The following is a 21,082-nucleotide window of genomic DNA, read 5'->3' on the forward strand; positions in this document are numbered from 1 at the left end:
TGATTTTTGAGATAAGATTTTAATTGATATTTTTTTAAGACAATTATGTACACACGATGGGGTGAGGTATGGGGGTAAACGAGATACCATATAGCGAGAGTTTATGGGACACTATGAGATGTGCATTGACTTTCTAATGTTGCCATCATTATATAATCACCCACTAACAAGGGTAACAATGACGATATAAATAAGGCAATACACTACATAGACCAGAATCCTCTGACAATCTTACCAGATAGACAATGTCAAAGTGATGCCATTATAACATCTATGTTTCTATATATAAGGTACTGGCACTTTTTTAAGCTGTAATGATGACGGTGGTATGACAACAGGGCAATACTAAATGTGACCCCCCCGTTTTATGAAATAAGAGATAGGTTTGTAATTATGAATTTTTGGTCCGATCATTCACCAAGAGTGATAAAAATGTGATGATACCGATTCACGGAAATAATGTATGCAATATTGAAAACGTGTAAGGTTGCGTAGACAAAAGAGGCAACTTTTGCATGTGTTAAGATGGCGCCCGATATTCACTAACCTAGTACAAGAATATGAAAGTCCTTTCTCCATGGTCATGATTTGAAATAGTATGTAATGGTCTCTCATTGTTTATGAACGCTGTGTCAACAAGCCATCACGGTGGCGAAACGCGTCACGGCGGGTTTATGACTAAAATAAACCCCCAGATTTATTTGGAATGAAGTCCGGTGTTTTTGCGTCAGATACTTTCTGAGAGCGCGAGTGGTATTTCGTTTCTGGAACGTATTGACTTCCGGTTCTGCTCCACCGGTCTCGCGCCACCCCTTAATAGATTGAGGGCACGTAAAGGAGGATCTTGGATTGAATAAATATATATACACATACAGAATGTATAATATAATAAAAATATATATTTATGTTACATTACATAGATTTTTAAAAATGATAATTGTATTAATATGAAATATATATCTATATATATCTATATATATATATTCAACACTAATACATGTTAAATAGTATTAAAATGAATATAATGTAAAATAAATATTTTCTTAATCATGTTAAATTATATATATATACATATATATATATATTCTAACATGATTAAATATATCTATCTATCTATCTATCTATCTATTATATATATATATGTATATAGTATAATAGATAGATAGATAGATAGATACATAAAAGATACAGAATAAACCATAACAAATATAATAGATATATAAGAAAAATTATATTAATTAATGTTCACAATAAAGTTATTACATTTTAAAAAGCTCATAAACACACTAACAAAAATACTATAAACATTAAAATACATTTTAAAATAAAAATAAATAATGTTAAATATAAAACATATCTAACAATTAATGCTATAAACTCTATTTGACCATTATTAAAACTATTGGCGTCTGAGAAAATTAAATATACTATTCTCACTCTAGGTCAAGAAGGATGCAAAGAGTAGAGAGATTAAAATAAAGATATTTCAGATGAATAGAAGGAATAAGAATAAGGAAAATATTTTAAGTGTCAATATATGTAAATAGATTGAGATCAACATAATAACAATACAAGCACTGATAACATCAGTAGTGTTGATTTTTATTGCAGTATGATTGGATAAAGGCCCACAACAAAGGTGTACTCGTACACTCAAAGCTCATACAGAAAAACAAACCTTCAGGCACCCATTTTCACAAAGTCAAACAAACGTACAGGCACCAATGTACACAAGCCAGCAAACAGACCAAATGTCATTCTTAACAACAGGTAGCTGAGGGCACAAGGTGCTGTATATGAATGGAGCAGAGAATGAAGTTCAGTGAGTAGCACTGGCTTGGGTGCTGGATAAGAGTAGCAACTCACTTTTACCTCCTCAGGCACATTTTTGGACCTGTTAAGACAACATCTGAAGAAAGAAGACCCTGCTGAAAGAAAGAGACTCAAAGGGACCTAGTCACAAACAGCATTTTGTAGTATATAAAGTAGTACAACAGTATAACTTCTCACTTACTATAAAATGCTATTCACAAACCGTCAGGTGGAGACCACAGCCTCTGCTTCACTTCAATTTTTGTGTGGGGCTCTAATATTAAAATAATTCAATTATTTTGATATTTAAATTATACACATAGACTATTGTATAGGTTAATACACTTACTTTTAACAAAAACAATTATTTTGAACTGTTAAAACTTTATTAAGTAATTTATATTAATGAAACACGTCCATTTTACCAAAATATTGCACATATTAGAAAATGCTAAAAAAGGGTGTCTTTGTTTATTTATTAGTGTATTAAAATTCGGGGTGGGTGGATCTCGTTTAGTGGTACTCCGCGGAATATCACGGAGTTACTAGAAAACTCCAGGAAATTCCATGGAGTTCTGTGGCTGGCGCAGTGCCCCCCGCCTCTTCTCCCCATCTGCTAAAGCCCCAGCCCCCTGCCCCTTCCCACCAAAGCCCCCGCCCCACTGCCTTCCTTTCCCGCTAAAGCCCTGGCCCCCCTAGTCTAAGTGAAGAATAAGATTAAGAACTAGCGACAGACTTATCTTCCTCCGATATCGGTGTCTCCTCTGTCCTGCTCCTGCTGCTGGGTCTGGCTCCACTACTTCTGCTGTTCCAGGAGAATTACAGAAAGAACTGCAGTGCACATGGTGTACTGCGTGCAGGCATGCCTGACCCACAGGTCAGGTAAGTCTCAGCCTGCACCCGTGAACTACGCTCCGCTGCGTAGGCGGAGTTTTGGAAAACTTGGCACTCCAAATGGAGTGCAGATTTACTGAATCTTCGCAAACTTCGCTGGCGGAGTGGAGTTCACTGCCCGCTCTTAATTAAAATCAATCTCTATAAGGTGGAATGCAAACAACCAACAGGAACAGACTGACTGCAAAGTGAGAATGGAAAAACGATATGTGCTGCTACGCAACGTGCTGGGCAGAGCTTTCCGATCAGCAAGTGGTGGTGGCGGCAGTCGGCCTCTGGATCCTTCAGGAGAGCTGAAGAGGGGCTGTGGTCACCTGATCCTGGAAAGCGATCATGGCAGCAACAGCAGAACTTTATGGCCGCCCATCAAGAGTCCTGCAGAGGGGCCGTGGTCTGCTTGCAGCGTGACTCGCAGTTTGGCCCAGGAGTGATTGGGTTGTATCATGCTGCAGAAGCATTCTGGCAGCCTGAGGCATGGGCAAGCTCAGGGCACCAGGCTTCCATTGAAAGGGTTGAGTGTGGTGTGACGCGGAAGCGGCCTGCTTAACAGTGGGTGCGGCTTGTGCCCCCATTTCTTCCCCGCTCCCGCCTTGCCCAGCAGTTTCAAAGTCAGGCCTCTGGCAGACCATCTGACAGCTTCCTAGGCATCCTCCTCTCCAGATCTGATGAAGCTCCGTCACTGGCTGTACTCAGTTGAATCTACTGCCAGACCAGACTGCGCCAGCTGGGTGAGCCATCAGACCAACAGGTGAGAGTATGAGTGAGGTGAGACAGTTAAGCCAACAGCCTGCATATCAAACACACTCTATAACTCGCAAAGTATCACTACGTTCAACCATGCTCCACCCTTCTCAACCATTCAAGGAGACCCACATGCCTCTTAGATCACAAAAATACTGGAGGTTCCAAAAGTGGGCAGGTGCAATCGGGTATACGAAGCTAATGATGATATGTGATAAAACAAATAGGGCAACCAAGGCAAAGTCCCACGGTGCAACCAAAAGAAAATGCAAGCTTGGAGCACATCAAAGTAACATTTTTAAGTTCTTATTGAAATCCTACCAAAAGGGTTTCAAGGCCACACCAATCCTAGTCGACATGACAAATGAAGAATCTCAGAAATCTTGCTTCTCTACGCGGTCAGGTGAAGTTGGGGACATAACTCAGCAATTAGCAAAAAAAGTCAGAGCTTCCATTATTCCACTCACCCACCAAACACGAAATCCATGAAAAGTCCCCAACACTTTCTCCTGCAAGTATGGATTAATCTGATTCATTAACCCCGGGTTTTCATTTATCCAACAGCAAAATCACAGCAAGTGGGAACTCGGAACACTGGATACATCCATCACATCCCAGGCCTGCCGTGACCATGGGCCCTCTCGTCTCTAATACTCTGCTGAATGTAAAGGAGGAATTAGGTGAGACAAAATTAAATTTCATTTATATGTACGATCTAACTCTCACCACCAGCAGAAAAGTAGGAGTACGATCAAAGTGTTCCAACACAGTCTACCATCTGTGGGCAAAAAAAAAGATCTGAAGCAATATAGTCCACAAATGGACAGTTGGAGCTTAGATGACATGGAATCATCAGGAAGCATACCCCAGCAAGCGATTGGAGAAATCAGCACAAATTATGTATTATCTAGAGGTACATCAATGTGCATCCAGGTTCAAGATAATGGATCGTGCAACCGGGTGCAAGATAGAGCACCCCTGCAGAAAGAAGATTTGGATACCATTCCATTCAGCCCTTGGGCAGCTAAGACAGAGGACAGTTAGTCACCCATCTTAGGCTTAACCCAAGTCACAATGAAGCCCTAAACTTTCACTCTGAAAAATGTGTGATTCAAGGGGATCTACTAAACATGCTGGCACTGTATGTTACCGGAAGTGTTGTTAAGTTAGAAACATTAATACATACATCACATCACCTCCGCTAATGAGGTCTGCCAAGGTTGAGTTCAAGGCCTGCTCATGTTCTCCCCGAGTAGACAAGTTAAGTTCTCTGCCAAGTGTCTTACAATTGCTACTGACAGATCTATTGTATAATATTAAGAATACGCCCGCCAACAGTCAAGCTGAATCCTCTAAAATAGCTAGTATAGCAAATAACAACACCAGTCATGAATCAGACAACCGTTCAACTCCATCCAAATATATAACAAAAAGTTCACCAGCTGAGCTAGCAAAATTGAATCGAGAGAATATAAAGAAGGAGGCTGATAACACACAAAACTAATAATAGTCATGGCTTGGTTGCACATAAGGAGAGCGACATAGAAAGCAAACCCTGGCTGACACTTTATATCAACTCAATGGGTTCCAAGGCCTAAACTCTCTAAACACTCCCCACAGGATGTCGAATGTCTGGGGTTTCCACCCCAAAATCAAATGTGAAGCATCACTCCTCGAGAAAGCCCCATGGTGAATTCAGCAGAAACAAAGTCAGATTCAGACCGGCATATGGATTGCACCGCAGGGGACCTCAATTCATCAGCTTTGCCAGATGCATGTAATCGTAAATTATCTAAATGTCTACGCAAAAGACTGTGTAAGAGTTGAAATAACATTCAGCCGGCGGCAACCCAGGCCGTAACATCACGGTTGTCCCAACCACACAATGCATCAAACTTTTCCCGATTTTTCAAAGAAACAAATTAGACTCGCCAGTCAGAGGGAACTTTGATGCGGTGAAAGGAGAACCAAGTGCCCAAATAATTGATACAAGGGGAGGGACCAATGGATACAAGGGAAGGACCCATCCACAGAGGAACAAAAGACCCAAACATAAAACTGCGACATCTACTTGTGAGGACAAAAACATTGAGAGCTGCAAAAATACATATTGCTTTAGTCTTACGCTTAATGTTAACTGTCAAGTCTCAGAAGAGCCCAAGTCATACCTGGATTCACAAGAAAAATCACAGAAATAGTCTCTCAAGGTACACAAAGTTGATCCGTCAAATGGAGTTGACAAAACAACACGAAAATAGCCACAATAAACTGGTCGTAGCAAATCAAGGACCTGAAATCCAAAAGAAATCTTGAAGAAATTTATTTACAGATATGCAAGTTAAATCGCAATAATCTGTCACTCCCAGCACACGGGCTGACCCATAAAATGGAGAAGACAAAACATATGTAAATTAATGTACGACGTTACAACGCATACATTTACAACGCATGCCTTTACAACTCAGTTTTAACATCGCAACGTCCTTTACATTCTGTGAAAACAAATCCATACGCAGACAGATTCATGTCTTCACCCATGCAGGATTTGGATGACTTGGATGATAAAATCTGTCATACAAGAGAGATAGAGAAGCTGCTAACTAAAAACAAATCAGTTGGGGCCCCAGAGCCTAGTGGCCTGCCTAATGCCCCCTTGAAATCAAGCTCTAAGAGTTGGGGGAACTATCTAGCAAATGTATAATCACTGCTTTTCTGCCAGCCAAATTCCAGACTCTTGGTTAGATGCAATCATCCACCTGATCTTTAAAGGCAGCAACAATGGCGATCCCGCAAAGTATCACCTGATCGCTCTGTTAGATAACGAGGCTAAATTGTATGCTAGACTTTTACTTCATGACCTAAACTGCTGGACGGATGACCCAAGATAATTTCATTCAATCAGGCCATTTTAAGCCCAGGGATGGGCACTCTGACCAATCTGACAGTTTTAGCCATGACAATAAGTGCAGCTTAGAAACTCACAGCTCCTTGTAGGCCTGTCTTGTGGACTTGATCATGTAGACAGGACAATGCTCTGGTCCAATCTCGTATCTTGGGGGATCTCAGAGAAAATATTGAAAGCAATTCAACAACTCCACACAGACACCTAGATTAGGATAACAATAGTAGATGTAACAAGGGTCTCCTGTAAGATCCAGATCACAACAGGCCTCAAACAAAGATGTGCGCCTGCCCCAGCACTGTTCAACCTTTTCCTGACAGACCTCATCCAATACCTGGAACAGACAAATGCCCATGCGCCCAAATTAGGGGAAAAATCATTGACAAGTATGTTATACAGTGACAATATTGTTCTTCTCAGTAGGACCAAGGTCGGTTTACAAAGGCTATTGCACAAATGAAGTAACTATACTTTAACAAACAACCTGGATATTAATCGCAACAAAACACAGGTGTTAACATTCAGCAAAAGACCCAACAAAGCAGGACCATGGCACTTAAATAATTATATTCTAATTCAAGAGCAAGACTACAAGTGCCTGGGAGTTGTAGCTGATACAAAAGGCACCTTTCTACGACACAAGGAACAAATTAATATGAGAGCAGGGTCCCTTCTAGCAGCTATTTTATTCCTTCAGAAGAGGATCGGAGGTTACTCACTGCTCCCCATGCAGGAGGTTATTAGAAGGAAGGCCCATAGCTGGGAAGTCCCTTGCAGCCATAAACCAGAATGGCTACATTATTTACATCTCATTACATATAGGCAGCTCTTCCGATTACCCGTAATGCTTCACCAGCCCAAAGCAGGCTTGAGTTCGGGCCTGTGAAGCAAAAGTACGCAAGACAAGGAGCCTTTGCCAATTTCTGTCACATACTGCAAGCGGCCAAGGAAGACCCATTGGACCAAAGGCTCTGGATTGAACAATAAACAAATACAGGCCCATTTAGTGATTATCTAGAGTCTAGCGTAGGGTTCTTCCAAATAAAGGAGCTGTGGGAACACCCAACATCATTTCAAGACTTTAGGAAACATGCCAAAAAACGCGCGCATGCGCTCTCGTTTTTGGAGGGTCAAAACATCACATCGATCCCTCAAAACTATTTCAGTGCAAAATGCCATCCTCTGAAGTTAGCATCCACATGTGGTTCATTCACTTTCAATTTCCTTGTAGCAAGAGTTTACATTATACAGGGGGTGCCTGGCTCCTCGGCTCAGAGCTGCCATCGCTCCCTTTTTAATGGATCGTTCTTTTATGTTTTGTTTAAGATTTTTAGTGTTTCTCGAGATTATTTTACTTTCAAATTGCTTTACGAGTAGCTGCATTCCAAAAGGGAGCCTGTGGAAAGCAGTAGGGGGTTGCTGAACCCTTGTTTGTAAGTAATCATCTCCAGTGCTTAATTTGTAATAAAATATGTGCCAGAATCTTCGTCAGATGGCCACTGCAGCGTTAACCATCCATTTCCCCTGCCAGCGCTGCCAACGACAATACCTGCACCACTATTAACCATAATACTCCTACAAGTGTGATAATTCAAACAATTCAAGGCTCCCCAAGTTATAGGAACGACTTGGGGGCAGGAAAAAATTGATTTAATGTATATTTAATTAGTAAACAGCTGTTGTGCTGCTCATCTCTAAATTACACAGCCCGTGCCACCATGTGGCAGACTGTCATAAGTGCCAGTGTTCACAATTAAGGAAATCACCGGCCCAAATTAAGCACTGATCTTTCTTACTGTCTACAAGCAATCGCTTGGATTAGCGCTTGTCACCACACTCCTTGATACACCCCCTGATGCCGGGCTTGAAAGCAAGCCTCACAGTCATCCGCGCAGCAGGTACGCCGCTGGCATCCCGAAGGCGTGTCTAAGGCAAGCCCGTCTTTACACTTCTGCGCTTAGATGGCGCAGGGCCAGCCCCTCATGCCGATTTTACACATGGTTCAACTACTTCTTTTAATATTCAAGAGAGGAGTTACTGGAGCTATATCCCCAGGTAAGAAATGTATAGGTTAGCTTTTAGAGCCATAAGGAGATATTACTGAGTCCATTTGCCCATTCTGTAATCTTTCCTTGAGTCATATTAAAATAAAAGCACTCAACTCTTGTAAGCCTCACCTTAAGGAACAAGATAAGAGCTTACAAGTACATCACTGCACTCTAATTAATGCTAAATCTCTTAAAAAAACGAAATCAAATTTGCAGACTTTCTTGACTTACATGATTTACAGATAGCATTTATCACAGAAACCTGTGCCGATGCTGCTTCAGGCCTTGACCTAGTGGCGGCAATCTCGGCTGAGTACTCCATTTTCCGGCTTGACCGCAAGGATAAAAGGGGTGGTGGGTTAGCAGTTATCAACTACAATGATTTTAAAGCTACCTTTTCTGGTCTCCCCCATAACTAACTAAAAACTACTCTTTTAACTGCCTGCTTATCTATCGCCCCCTGGCCCTAGAGCAACCTTTACCCAGGCCTTCAGCCAACTAACAGAAATCATACAGACTTCACAATCCTTGGGGATTTTAATTTTAATTTAGAAAATTGTTTGGACAAAGACACCAAACATTTTCTAGACATGACGGCAAGTTTTGGACTAACTAAGCAGGTTAATGGCCCAACACACAGAGTAGGGCATCTACGTAATGGCATCTTCTCAGACAGCCCTTTCCTTCAAACTTCAACATCTCTCCTGTTCACCTGGTCAGACCATCTAGTCGCCATGTTTGACGTAGAAATGGCAACCAGAGCCCGTAACATTAAACGGCCTCAACAAAAGAGTTTAAGTCACCCCTGGCACAAACTATACATGAGTCTACTCAGCTCAGCAATAGCGCGTACTTTGCCGTCCTTCTCTAACAACCTTGAAACTGCCACCACAAACTACCATCAGTGGTTAGAGTCCAATCTAAACCAATTAGTCCCTGAGAAGTTATATAAAAGCCATAGAACCTCCCCTTCTGAACCCTGGTTTTCTGCAAAACTGAGATTGGGGAAACAATGTTTCCTCAGGCAAGAACGTAAGTGGATATTAAACTACGACAGCACAGAAAAGGGAAAGTATAAAAATGCCATCTTGGCTTACAAACAACTGATCCATCAGGAAAATGGTCACTACTTCACCCACAAAACTGAGACATCAAAAAACTCCTCAAAAGAACAATTGAATAGAATAAAAAAAATGAGCCAAACTTACAGAAATAAAAAACAACATGGGCAACAAAGCTTCAGGGGTCCATGTCCTACCGACACTCCCCCTTTAGGATCTTGCAATGCCTCTAATTTGGCTCATGACTCTATGATTCTGTCCTCTTCTTCTCCACTAACAGTAGCTCAAGTCCAGAACTTTCTTGTTCACATTCAATCAGGATCCCCTTTAGACCCATGTCCACCAAGAATTATACAAATGATCCTAGAAACTGTATCAATCCACCTAACTGACATTTTTAACCTGATGTTTAGTACTGGCTATTTTCCCAAAGTTTGGAAAAAACCCTCTATTTTGCCCTTATTGAAAAAAGCAAACTTAGATGTTTCAGACCACAGTAGTTATAGGCCAATCTCACCCCTCCCTCGGCAAGGGTGGTAGAAAAAGCCAATAATCAGAAACTTACAGCTTTCATTAACAACAATCAACTATTGGATCCTACTCAGTTCGGCTTCAGAGGCAAACATAGCACCGAACTGGCCCTGATTACTGCATTTGAGGAAATTAGACAGACGCTAGATAAAGGTGGATGCAGCCCTGATATTGTAGGAACTCGCAGTGGCATTCAACACAGACAGTCATGACCTGTTGAATAATCGCCTCTTTTCTTTTGGAATTAGGGGAGTTGCCAATGTACTGGTCAAATCCTTTTTGTCTGAACGAGAGAAATTTGTTGCTCTGGACGATTTTATTTCCCCTCTGTTCTCGCTACCTTGTGGTGTGCTGCAGGGCTCATCCTTAAATCCAACTCTTTTTAATCTTTGCATAACTCCGCGTTGGCACTACTCATCAAATCGTTTGACTTTTCATGGGTATCCTACACCAATGACACACTTATTGTGGTGTCAGTTAAAGGGAACCCTGAAGACACTGCCGCTAGATTCCATAACTGGGTGTAGGAGATCAGCAGGTGGATGAACAACAACTGTTTAAGTCTTAATTCGGGCAAAAGATGTTCTGCTGTTTGGAAACAACACATCTTTTTGGTTCCCTACTTGGTGGCCTCTGGAGCTGGGCTGTCTACCCACTCCAAAGTCCAAAACTTAGGATTTCTGTTTGACAGCAACCTGTCTTTCGAAGGCCAGATCAATTCCATCACATCCTCGTCCTTTTACACCCTGAAACTCTTGAAGAAGGTCTTTCCATTTATACCATGGGAAATGCAGAAAAACGTGGTTTCTGCCCTCTTATTGTCCAAACTCGACTACTACAATGCCCTATTCATCAATGAACAGAAAAAATGTTTAAATAAGTTGCAGTTCATGCAGGACATGACAGCCTGTTTATTGCTAGGCATTCCTTAATATCAATCTGTTTCCCAAGCTTTGATAAAACTACACCGGCTCTCCATGAAACACATTGACTTTAAAGCACTTTGTGTAGCCTTTAATGCATTGAATGACTTTGGCAAAGACTACTTGAAGCAAAGCATTCGCTGGTGCACTTCCCCAAGGTCTCTACATTCATCTTCAGCATATAACCTGGCCGTTCCCAAATTCAGAATATTGAAGTGGGGAGGCAGAGATTTTGTCACATGTGCTTCCAAACTCTGGAACACTCTTCCTCTCAATCTGAAAAAATTACAGGATTGCTTCCCTTCCGAAAAGGCCCGAAAACATGGCTTTTGAGCCGTTAGATTCTTCATCACAAATTTTCATTTCATTTTATTTATAAACTCTCGTATCATCTAACAGTAATAGAATGTTTCAACGGGGACAACATAAGACTAAATTCGCAATCAGACAATCAGATTCCTGACACAAACTGTGAACCAACTGCAACAGAAAAACAGTTCAATTAATGTTATGCCTTCTGTGTAAAATTGCAGTCAGCATCAGTATTAAGACAATATTTTTTAATGAGTTTCTAGAGGACCTTTTTAAATGTATTTTATGCCCACCATGTAAAATTGCTCTCAGTACCAGTATTAAGACAGTATTTCTTGATGAGTATCTAGGATACCTTATTGATTGTATTCATAAGAATATTGGTATTATCTTTTTTCTTTTATATACAATAGTTTTAATTAACTAAGCATATTTAATAAAATATGAATTGTGTTCTCTATAAATTAAATTAAGTTATTGAAATTAATTCATTATTATACCTTTAATTTTAAGATCTAATGTTCCTTCACATTTTATTTTATTAGTTTTGGGTCTATTTTACAATGAAATATTTTTAAACTTTTAGAATTTTCCCACTAATTTCCCAAAGGCAGGTTGATGCCACGACGCAAAAGAAAACCAGGTTGGTTCCACTCTGACCTCTTTCAGTGCGGAAAACTGGTCCAGTGGTACCTAGTGGTAAAGATATTTAGCCTCATAGAGGCCTGCCCAGATACAGCTACTATACTTCCCCCCACTGTTACATTTTGGGAATCAAAAAAGCGACTAAGTCCATTGGTAAATCCTTGAATCGAGCTGGGCAGCAAATCTATCACAGTGGTGAATTCACCTTGGTAGCTTTAAAATCAAGATTTGTCTGAATCTGAATTTTTCAGACTAAAGCCAATAGTTTTAGCTGCATCTCACTGAGGAGGTATCTATCCTGGAGGGACACTCACCAGCTTTAGCCATTGACTTTGCCCCACTGGAGGACATTGACCTACAAAAAGTGGACTAAGTCTGAAGGCAAAAATCTGGGGCAACCCTCTTGGTGTATGTGACCTTTGCTTTATCACAGTCAGCTTGAAATCGCATCCATGTGCGGTCAACTTTTTTTTTCTATACTGGTTGTTACAGCTTAAACCTAAACACACAATTCTCTGGAGAATTCCTTGCTGCATGTGACATCGCTATCAAGGGTTGAGTAGAAATTCTGTGAAAACTATGTCTCAGACTAACTAGTCCTAGTCCCTTAATATACCTCCGTAAAAAAATATTTGTCCAGAGATTTTCATTTTTGATTTGTGTTTTTGTATCATTAGAGAAGTAGGGCTATTAAGAAGAAGTAGGGCCTCAGTGACTGCTGGATGAGACATGGGAGCACTCTTATTCCAGGACTCAACCCGGATTGAAAGGATTGGGAGCTGAGGACGAAATTATTAAATTACCCCGGAGGGCGCACCGATTTCCACAGCGGCCCCACCCACAAGATTAAATATAAAACAATTCCAAACAGATCGAAAAACAACTACCACCTCCAAATTCATTTTGAGATTTCACAATTTAGAGTCTTCCTGAATCCTTCAGATTACTGGCCATTTTGCAGCATCTTTTAAGGCAGTCTTAGGAGAATTATCCCAAAAATGCGATGTCTTCCTCTTTCATCCTTCACCTTGTCCTGAAGAAGACCCACCATGACGCTTTCTTAAAATAAGGCTTACGTCAGGGTCGAAACGTCAACGTTGTTATTGGTTCTGTTTTATCAGGTCATCTGGTTCCAAATTAGCAAGCAATCATGTAATCCACCAGACACTGGTTCCCCCTTCATACTGACCATTTTAACTCTTTTGTCCCTTGTATAATTTGTACTTAAATTTGTCTCACCCTTGTATAAACAACACTCACTTCACTCATGTCACTGAGCACCGTCTTTTTACACTATATTTAATGTCACTCCAATCTTTAATGGAATTGTTGACAGCCTTATCGTAAAATGCATAATATACTTCAAGTAAATACTCTTGACGCAGCTCAAAATTGTCTGTTTTTTGTGTTCCAACTTAATCACTAATGAATTGTTACTATAAACCAAAATGTAGGTTTTATGATTGAGTTCTTGAAATCCGAAGCAATTGCTCTTACCCGACAGAACCAACTGTAGCTTTCTATATAGATACCCAGGTTCTGAGGGACACACAGTTACCCCATTGTTACTATAAATTAATCCGTGTTCTTATCAAGGCACATATTATTATGGGTGATGACACTATGAGTAACACTGGAACAAAGCTTGGAGATTTAATTGCTGAACCTGTAAAGTTTCTACAAAGGTTTGCTAGGACAGAAGAAGAATGTGACTTTAAAGACATAGAAAAATAACTTGTGCTTGTGTGGAAAAAGAGTTCTGACTGTCACACTTTTGACAATCTTCGGTACAGTGAGTTCAAGAAATCAGTCCCGCTAAGTGACCTTTCCCAAAGTCATATTCTGTGTGTGGACACATTAAAAGAGGATGTGTAAATATTTTGGATCATACATATGTATAGAAAGATATATGTAAATGTGGTTGGGAAGATATTGATGGGGTGCTAAAACCTACGAAATTTGTAAAGCCTCTACCCACAAGACTAACACATACATGTACTTGCAAAACCTATACTACAAAAAGATGTCCCTGTCGATATGCTCTTCTCAAATGTTCAACATTCTGCAAATGTACCACAAGAGATTGCAGAAACAAATAAAGTGAATTGGGGAGAGGATGTAGCCTTACGGCTACAGCGGTTGACCTCAAAGCTGGGGAACCAGGTTAGAGTCTCGGCAATGATGCTCAATATCCTGTGATTCTGGGCAAATCACTTAATCTCCCTGTGCCTAACAAAAATGAATGTGGCCTTCTGTAATGAAACTGGTGCTCATGTAAAGCGCTCTGATACCTGATGGCTTGGGTCTAGTTCGCGCTATATAAAACCTTTAAAAAAACTAAAAAAACTCATCATTATTTTGTTTTCATATTCAGATCATAAACATTGTTTGGCGTTTAAATAAAAGGATTAAAAACCATTATTATTTGTTTCATTTCTAAATATGTCTCTTCTTCCTTTATTATGAGGAGTTATTTTCTGTCTCTATAAGACCACTTGACCCCGAAACCAATATTTTGACACCAAAATGAAGTATTTAGGTCTAATGGTTCCTGAAATATTACATCATCACTGCAACACATCCTCCATTTTTAAAAATGTCATCCAGAAAATGTGGTCAGGATCAGCAACGTCTACCCAGGTGTGTCCGGTACAAGTAAGATGGTGGTGTGGGGAATTGGACATACGATAGGATAGGGAAAATAAAATAAATAAAACCACTTACCTTGCGCTCGCCGCATCGCTGAGTTGGCGATGCGGGAAGTGCAAGGTAAGTGGTTGTATTTATTCATTTATTTTATTTTCGCTATCTCGTTGTATATCAACCTCCCCACCTGCCCCACCGCACCGCTCTTACCAGTACCGGCGCACCTGTGTGTACCAGAGCTAAATTACATCTTTGATGATCCAAAAACACAAATCAAAAATGAAAATCTCTAGACAACAATTTGTTTTATAGTGGTATATCAAGGGGCTAGGATTAAACCAGGTTGTGTTTATTAAGTGCGCACACAAAAAGGATTGGGGACCGGGAGCTTGGTTAGAAATACGAGGTCCAGTACCCAAACTCCCAAGAGATCAGTAATAAACTAAAGGGGTAACTGTTCCTAAATTGAAAAAACAAAAATGAAAACAAAAACAAAGACAAAACCAAGAAGGTAGAAGTGGCTCACATGTAAAAAAATGTTTATGTGAGTGGAAAGGGAACTGCTCTTTTTATCTATGATGCCCTCACACACCCTTGCGGGTGTCATGCTTCATCATAGGGCAATGCTCCTCGTGGGGGTGGCGCTGCAGTCCCTCACGGGCCCTGCTAGAGAGCTCTTTAGCGGAGATCTTTTTAAAAGGAGTCGCCGCAGTTGTGCATGGGTGTATGTGGGCTTTGAAATGAAGTGAGTGCGTTAAAATTACTGAATGGAACCCAGAACCGAAGTTTTTATTCACAGGTCCAATCTGTAAATTAAAATATAGTAAAGATCCTGGAGTTCCTCTGTGGGAAAAAAAATAGAGGGCAGATGTATGACTAACTGCTACTCACAGGATATGTGTACTAATGTGAGGTATGTATGATGGGGTCAACATGTTTCGCGCTCTATAATGGTCCATAAAGGATCCTATGCGCTTCGTCAGGACCAGTGAGGAGATAATAAAAATAAAAATAAAAATGTGATTCCAGGCGAGGCCTGTGAGTCAATGATACCTTATTATTTAAGGGAAGATGCGTCCATGCGCTATGAGGTGCTTTTCATTTAAAGAACCTGCATCCGACCCCTCTGATTCGAAGAGTGGACTTCTACGGCTCCATCAGGTACATCAGGCTAACACACGTCCGCAGTTCGTGGGTCCGGTCTTTCATGTTTCCGGTGTTGGTCCTGACAAAGCGCGTAGGATCCTTTATAGCCCATTATAGAGCGCGAAACATGTTGACCCCATCATACATACCTCACATTAGTACACATATCCTGTGAGTAGCAGTTAGTCATACATCTGCCCTCTATTTTTTTCCCCACAGAGGAACTCCAGGATCTTTACTATATTTTAATTTACAGATTGGACCCGTGAATAAAAACTTCGGTTCTTGGTTCCATTCAGTAATTTTAACGCACTCACTTCATTTCAAAGCCCACATACACCCATGCACAACTGCGGCGACTCCTTTTAAAAAGATCTCCGCTGAAGAGCCCTCTAGCGGGGCCCGTGAGGGACTGCAGCGCCACCCCCACGAGGAGCATCGCCCTATGATGAAGCATGACACCCGCAAGGGAGTGTGAGGGCATTATAGATAAAAGGAGCAGTTCCCTTTCCACTCACATAATTTTTTTTACATGTGAGCCACTTCTACCTTCCTGGTTTTGTCTTTATTTTTGTTTTCATTTTTGTTTTTTCAATTTAGGAACAGTTACCCCTTTAGTTTATTACATGTGTTTATTAAGTAACACTTCCCAAGTTAATAACCCAATTCTTGACAGTGGAACAATATGCAGCTGTACACACTGGCGTACATGGAGATAAATGGAAAATACATTTGGACTTTGGACAATTTGACAAGTGTTTACTTTACTTATTTATTGTTTTCTCAGGGTTTTTTTTTGCAGTCATGCATTCTAAACAAAAAATGTAATGCACATATTATTTTTTTATTTTTGCTTATTTCAATACCATGCTCCATGGAATATTTCCCAACCAGCGTTCACATTTCACTCCCAAAGGGCACAATGTAATAAACGGTTTTAATTTAATCTGTGAACGATGACAGATTTTTTCGAAGATTCAAAGAACGACAATAAAACAGCAAAATGACTAAGAAAGAATAGAGTGTACATCAATAATCCATTCCTTAAACTTGACACTAAAATTTAAATCAATTGCAAAGCTGGTAATTCCACTTTTTGCATCGCAGACCACACTATCTCCAGAGAGATGCCACTCTGAGGCATTTATGATGGTATAACTGAAAAGCTACTGCCACACTTTACCTTTTTCATTTTGAGTCGCACAAACCAGGACCATTCTAGTTACAACATAGTTTACATGCATATTTATCAAGCAATGACAATATGTAAGTAGTTGTACAATTTACCTGATTTAGACATGACCACAGGGGTAGGGGTAGATCCTGCTAGTGTTGGCTTGCTAGCCCGCATCACAGGGGGAGCTAGAGTATGGACAAATGGCATATTATACATTTTGTTTAATAGATGTCAATTGGAATTGAGCATTATTTTACTTTTATATCATTGATAGTCAGTACTGTTTCAATTTCCTGCACACAAGCTCCCTCAGACTGAATCCTGCTCTTTCTTGTCACAGTCTTTATTTAAGTGTATGTGTGTGTTTGGGAAAAAGTCTCATATCATGGCCTTTTAAATTTTACACACATTTTCAGCACTTCCTGTGACCTGACAACACATTACTAGACTCCAATCTTACTGACTGTGAAATCCAAGCAGTACAATATTTGTTCAAGCCCAAGAACACACAAAAGAGTGGGAGAGCGGGAATCCATGCCTTTGGCGATCAAAATCAGGAAACCTGGGGACATGCTTAGTGGCAAACAACTGCACATCTGCAGATATGCCTGTCACAATAGGCAGATTATGTCATAGGTACTACATTGCACCAGAGTATGTAGATGTCCCCACAAACAGGCTCCAAAGACTACCAGTACAAAATAAATTGAATCAAGTATTATACACCTTTGGAAACTAAGTAACTCTTTCACTCAACACTAAATCTCACGACAGGAAAAGTGAAAAGCAGACTGAGAAACTAAACCAAAATAATCTAAGAGTTTCAAGAGATAGAATTAGACATGCCCTAGGCTGCTAGGTTAGAAGAAAATTACTTGAGTTCATAAATCAATAATCTCGGACGTGACTACCCAGTTCTGCCCTGCACTGAAAGAAATCAGAAATACTATTAGTGTTTTATTAATACTGCCACAGTGGTCAATATTACAAGGTAAAAGTACACACCTTGTGCTAAAGTTCACGGGTATTCCAATTGCAGCTAGTTTTATATTTCAGGAATGTAAACCATGTCCAAGTAATGAATTATTAAGATATGAAACTTGCATGATCAATCACACTTTAAGAATTCTTAAATGCCTTATGAAATGCAAACCTGCCTGCAATCCTCAGATCCACCATTTGCTACCAGGGCTAGGGAAGCTAACTTCCTACTTTGAGTCACAGATGCAGTGGAGTCCTTCCTCAGAAGAACTGCTTGCAGACTACTCTCTGGTGCCCTTGAACTGTCTGGCCTAAGATATAGAAAAGTGGCCATATGGGGGTTTTAATTATTTGTTTATGGAATGTGGAATGTTGAATTGTTCCGTGGCAGTATTTAGATCTCTGTGTTCTGCTCGTGGCAGTTATCAACATTAAGAGGCTCTGCTAGATGCAGCCCTGCTTTGGTCTCTTTGTGGGTCTTGTTCTTAGTGTTCCTGAATAAACCTGGAATTTATTCAACAGCTAAGAGAGCATTTGTGTTCTTCCAACACTATGTAACATACTTTAGAGATAAGGAGCTGTTGGCAAAGACCCACCGGCTATCGAGCAGCCCTGGCATTGGAAGCTTTTTTCAAGAGACACTTAATCTGCTTCTGATTGTCCAGGAGAAACAAGTTGGCTGTGTTTTCTAGTTTGAAAAGCTGGCTGCCTACTTTGATGAGTTACCTGTGTTTCTGCTTTCATGAGTGTTTTCAAAGCCCAGCAGTATTTAGGCTACCACGTCTCCTCAGCAAGATGATGGTCGGTGTCCACATTAGCACCCCTGCACAAGCGCCGCTTTTGAGCATTCTTCATGCCATGCTCTGATTACACGAGTGCTTTTCCTTGCTCCTCCTGTCTTGCATGCACACTATCCAGATGGCTTCTTGTGTGCAGGAATATAAAATCAGTGTTGCAGGCCATATTTTGTGAAGATTTACTATTCAGTCATTTTGTGTACCGACGTACTTTCATGTTGTCTTAATATAACAGATGGAAGTTAGGAAGCATTGGAGAATTATAAATATATTCTCATTGGTTAAGTATTATCCAGTTGAAAACGTTATTCTCGAGTGTCTTTTGACCCCTTTTTTGCCATCAACACTATATTCTCTCTCTTTTTTCATTTATTCCATCTATAGAATCATGGCAACTATACAGAAATTGATGTTACCGCCCACCCGTTTTTAATACTCTTGTCAGACCACCAATTAAGTTGAAGCATTGAGAATTTTTGAGAATAGTTTGGTGGCAATTGATGCTGTGAAATCTGAAGCACCTTGAACACTTGCAATTCATTTTAGCCATCTTGGTCATGCAGGTCAGCAGATCTTCGATCATTTACATGAGTAGGATGCTCCACAGGATAAACTGGAACTTGGCATCTTTTTTATAAGGCCAAGGTGTCCCTGCAAAACCAATATTCTGAGGAACCTGGTGTACCTTTGGAGAGACACAACTTTTTCAGAGGCAAACAAACATTTGATGAAATGTTTAGGAAGGATTGCAGCATTAAAAGCACTTGCTTCAACATGTAGATTTACCAATAATGCTGAAGACTATATTTGTGATCAGTATGTATTTATTTGTTACCCCAAATAAATTCAAGAACGTTTATTAAGCTGTGTTAATCCTACCCTACATGAGGTGTCTAATTGAGCTTGTAGTATTGAACGGTGGTCGGTTATGAATAAAACCATGTCTGTAAAGCTGGGGTGCAGCAACGCAGCTATTGCAGCTATCAATGACGGAAGTGTTGTGTGTGCTATAAATGCTAAAGAGAAGTCTGTATGTGGTGTGGGCAAGAAAACAAAGGAGCATTTTACAGATGTTGTTCTAAATCACATTTGAGTAATAATTCCAATTGCCCAGCTCATGATAAAAGATGCAACATTGTGTTTGTAAGAGAGACAAACGAATGTTGTGATAAACTTGAGAATGTTTTGTTTACACTTGCTGTGTGGTCAAATGTCCTATGTGTGATATTCGCACTGGGGAAGCGTCTTTTGGCGCCAGGGCCGATTCGAGTTTGCCCGTTACAGTTGTATCTGACAACACTTTATATGATGGTGGGGAGCTAAAAAACTTTTCAAGCTCCTGAAATCAGGTCAAAGGCTTTTAGTGAATTTGACCTTTTAGGGTTTTTCATGGTAATCCAAATTGATTAGGTAGGGTTACTTTTACAAAAATATATGTGGCACATAAAGGCAAGGACAATGTGGGGTGGCAAGGTTTGGCTCACATGAGTATTTGGCTGAAACCAGGAGCTGACTTTTTCTATTGTGTTCGGAGATTTACCTTCGTATAACATTGTGTGTGAAAAGGTTAACGAGTTAGAACAGGGAACATTTTCTAATGTTTTTAAAGAAGAACTAGGAAGGGTTTTGGGGTTTGAGCATCAAATAAGGCTTAAAACAATGCCAAACCGGTGGTTCACAATGATTTGAAAGTAATGTTAAACACATTATGTACAGAGAAAATCATAAAACCTGCCTGTGGATTCAGCAGATTGGGGTTTCTCCTAGTGTTAATAACATGGAAGAAATCAGGTGAGATTCAGCTTTGTGATCAATTATGCATGCTCAACAGTTATATTTTGGTGGATTGCCATCCGCTGCCCAAAATCCAAGATTTGTTGGCTAACATGGATGAGCTAAATGTTTTTCAATCATTGATCTCAGGTCAGCTTACTATCGGGTTCAACTACCTAAAAATTCCTAGGATTTAACCACATTTGTAAATTCTGTCGGAGCTTTTAAGTATTTACTTTTGCCATTTGGACTAGCGTCAGCAGCTAGCGTGTTACAGAAGCTTATGGACTATTTATTTATGAAGGAGTGTGGTGTCCATGCCTTCCAAGATGACAATCTTGTTTTCGAGAAATCCATGTGGAAACACCATGTCATCCTGGAAAAGGTTTTAAGAATTCTAAGAGATAGAGGTAGGACTGTGAGAAAAGGAAAATGTAAATTTCTTGTTGAAGAAGTTGACTATCTGGGTCCTAATTTTTCAAGTAAAGGTGTAAGGCCACACATTATCCTATTCAGGCAATCATTGATTCTCATGTTGCTTCAGACAAAGATGTGTTAAGAATATTTCTAGGTCTTAGTGAATACTATGCATGTTTTGTGCATGGCTATGCTTATGTAGTCCTGTCATTAAGATCCATGTTAAAGAAAGGTGTTACATTGATCTGGTCTAAAGAGGCACAGTAAGCATTTGAC

The 21,082-nt window shown here is 40.1% G+C and overlaps 1 protein-coding gene across 8 annotated transcripts in view; it reads right to left on the minus strand.

Annotated features, from left to right (window-relative positions):
* The window catches only part of BLNK (B cell linker), a 684,101-nt gene that overhangs the window by 77,486 nt on the left and 585,533 nt on the right, over nt 1-21,082 (minus strand). For all 8 annotated transcript variants that reach the window (XM_085606171.1, XM_085606173.1, XM_085606179.1 and 5 more), the window contains one exon: nt 16,949-17,023. In XM_085606171.1, the coding sequence (XP_085462297.1) occupies nt 16,949-17,023 (75 nt within the window). The remainder of the gene's footprint in view (nt 1-16,948; nt 17,024-21,082) is intronic.

This window comes from Triturus cristatus, chromosome 1_2 (genome assembly GCF_964204655.1).
Source record: "Triturus cristatus chromosome 1_2, aTriCri1.1, whole genome shotgun sequence".
In the NCBI taxonomy this organism is placed as follows: Eukaryota; Metazoa; Chordata; class Amphibia; order Caudata; family Salamandridae; genus Triturus; species Triturus cristatus.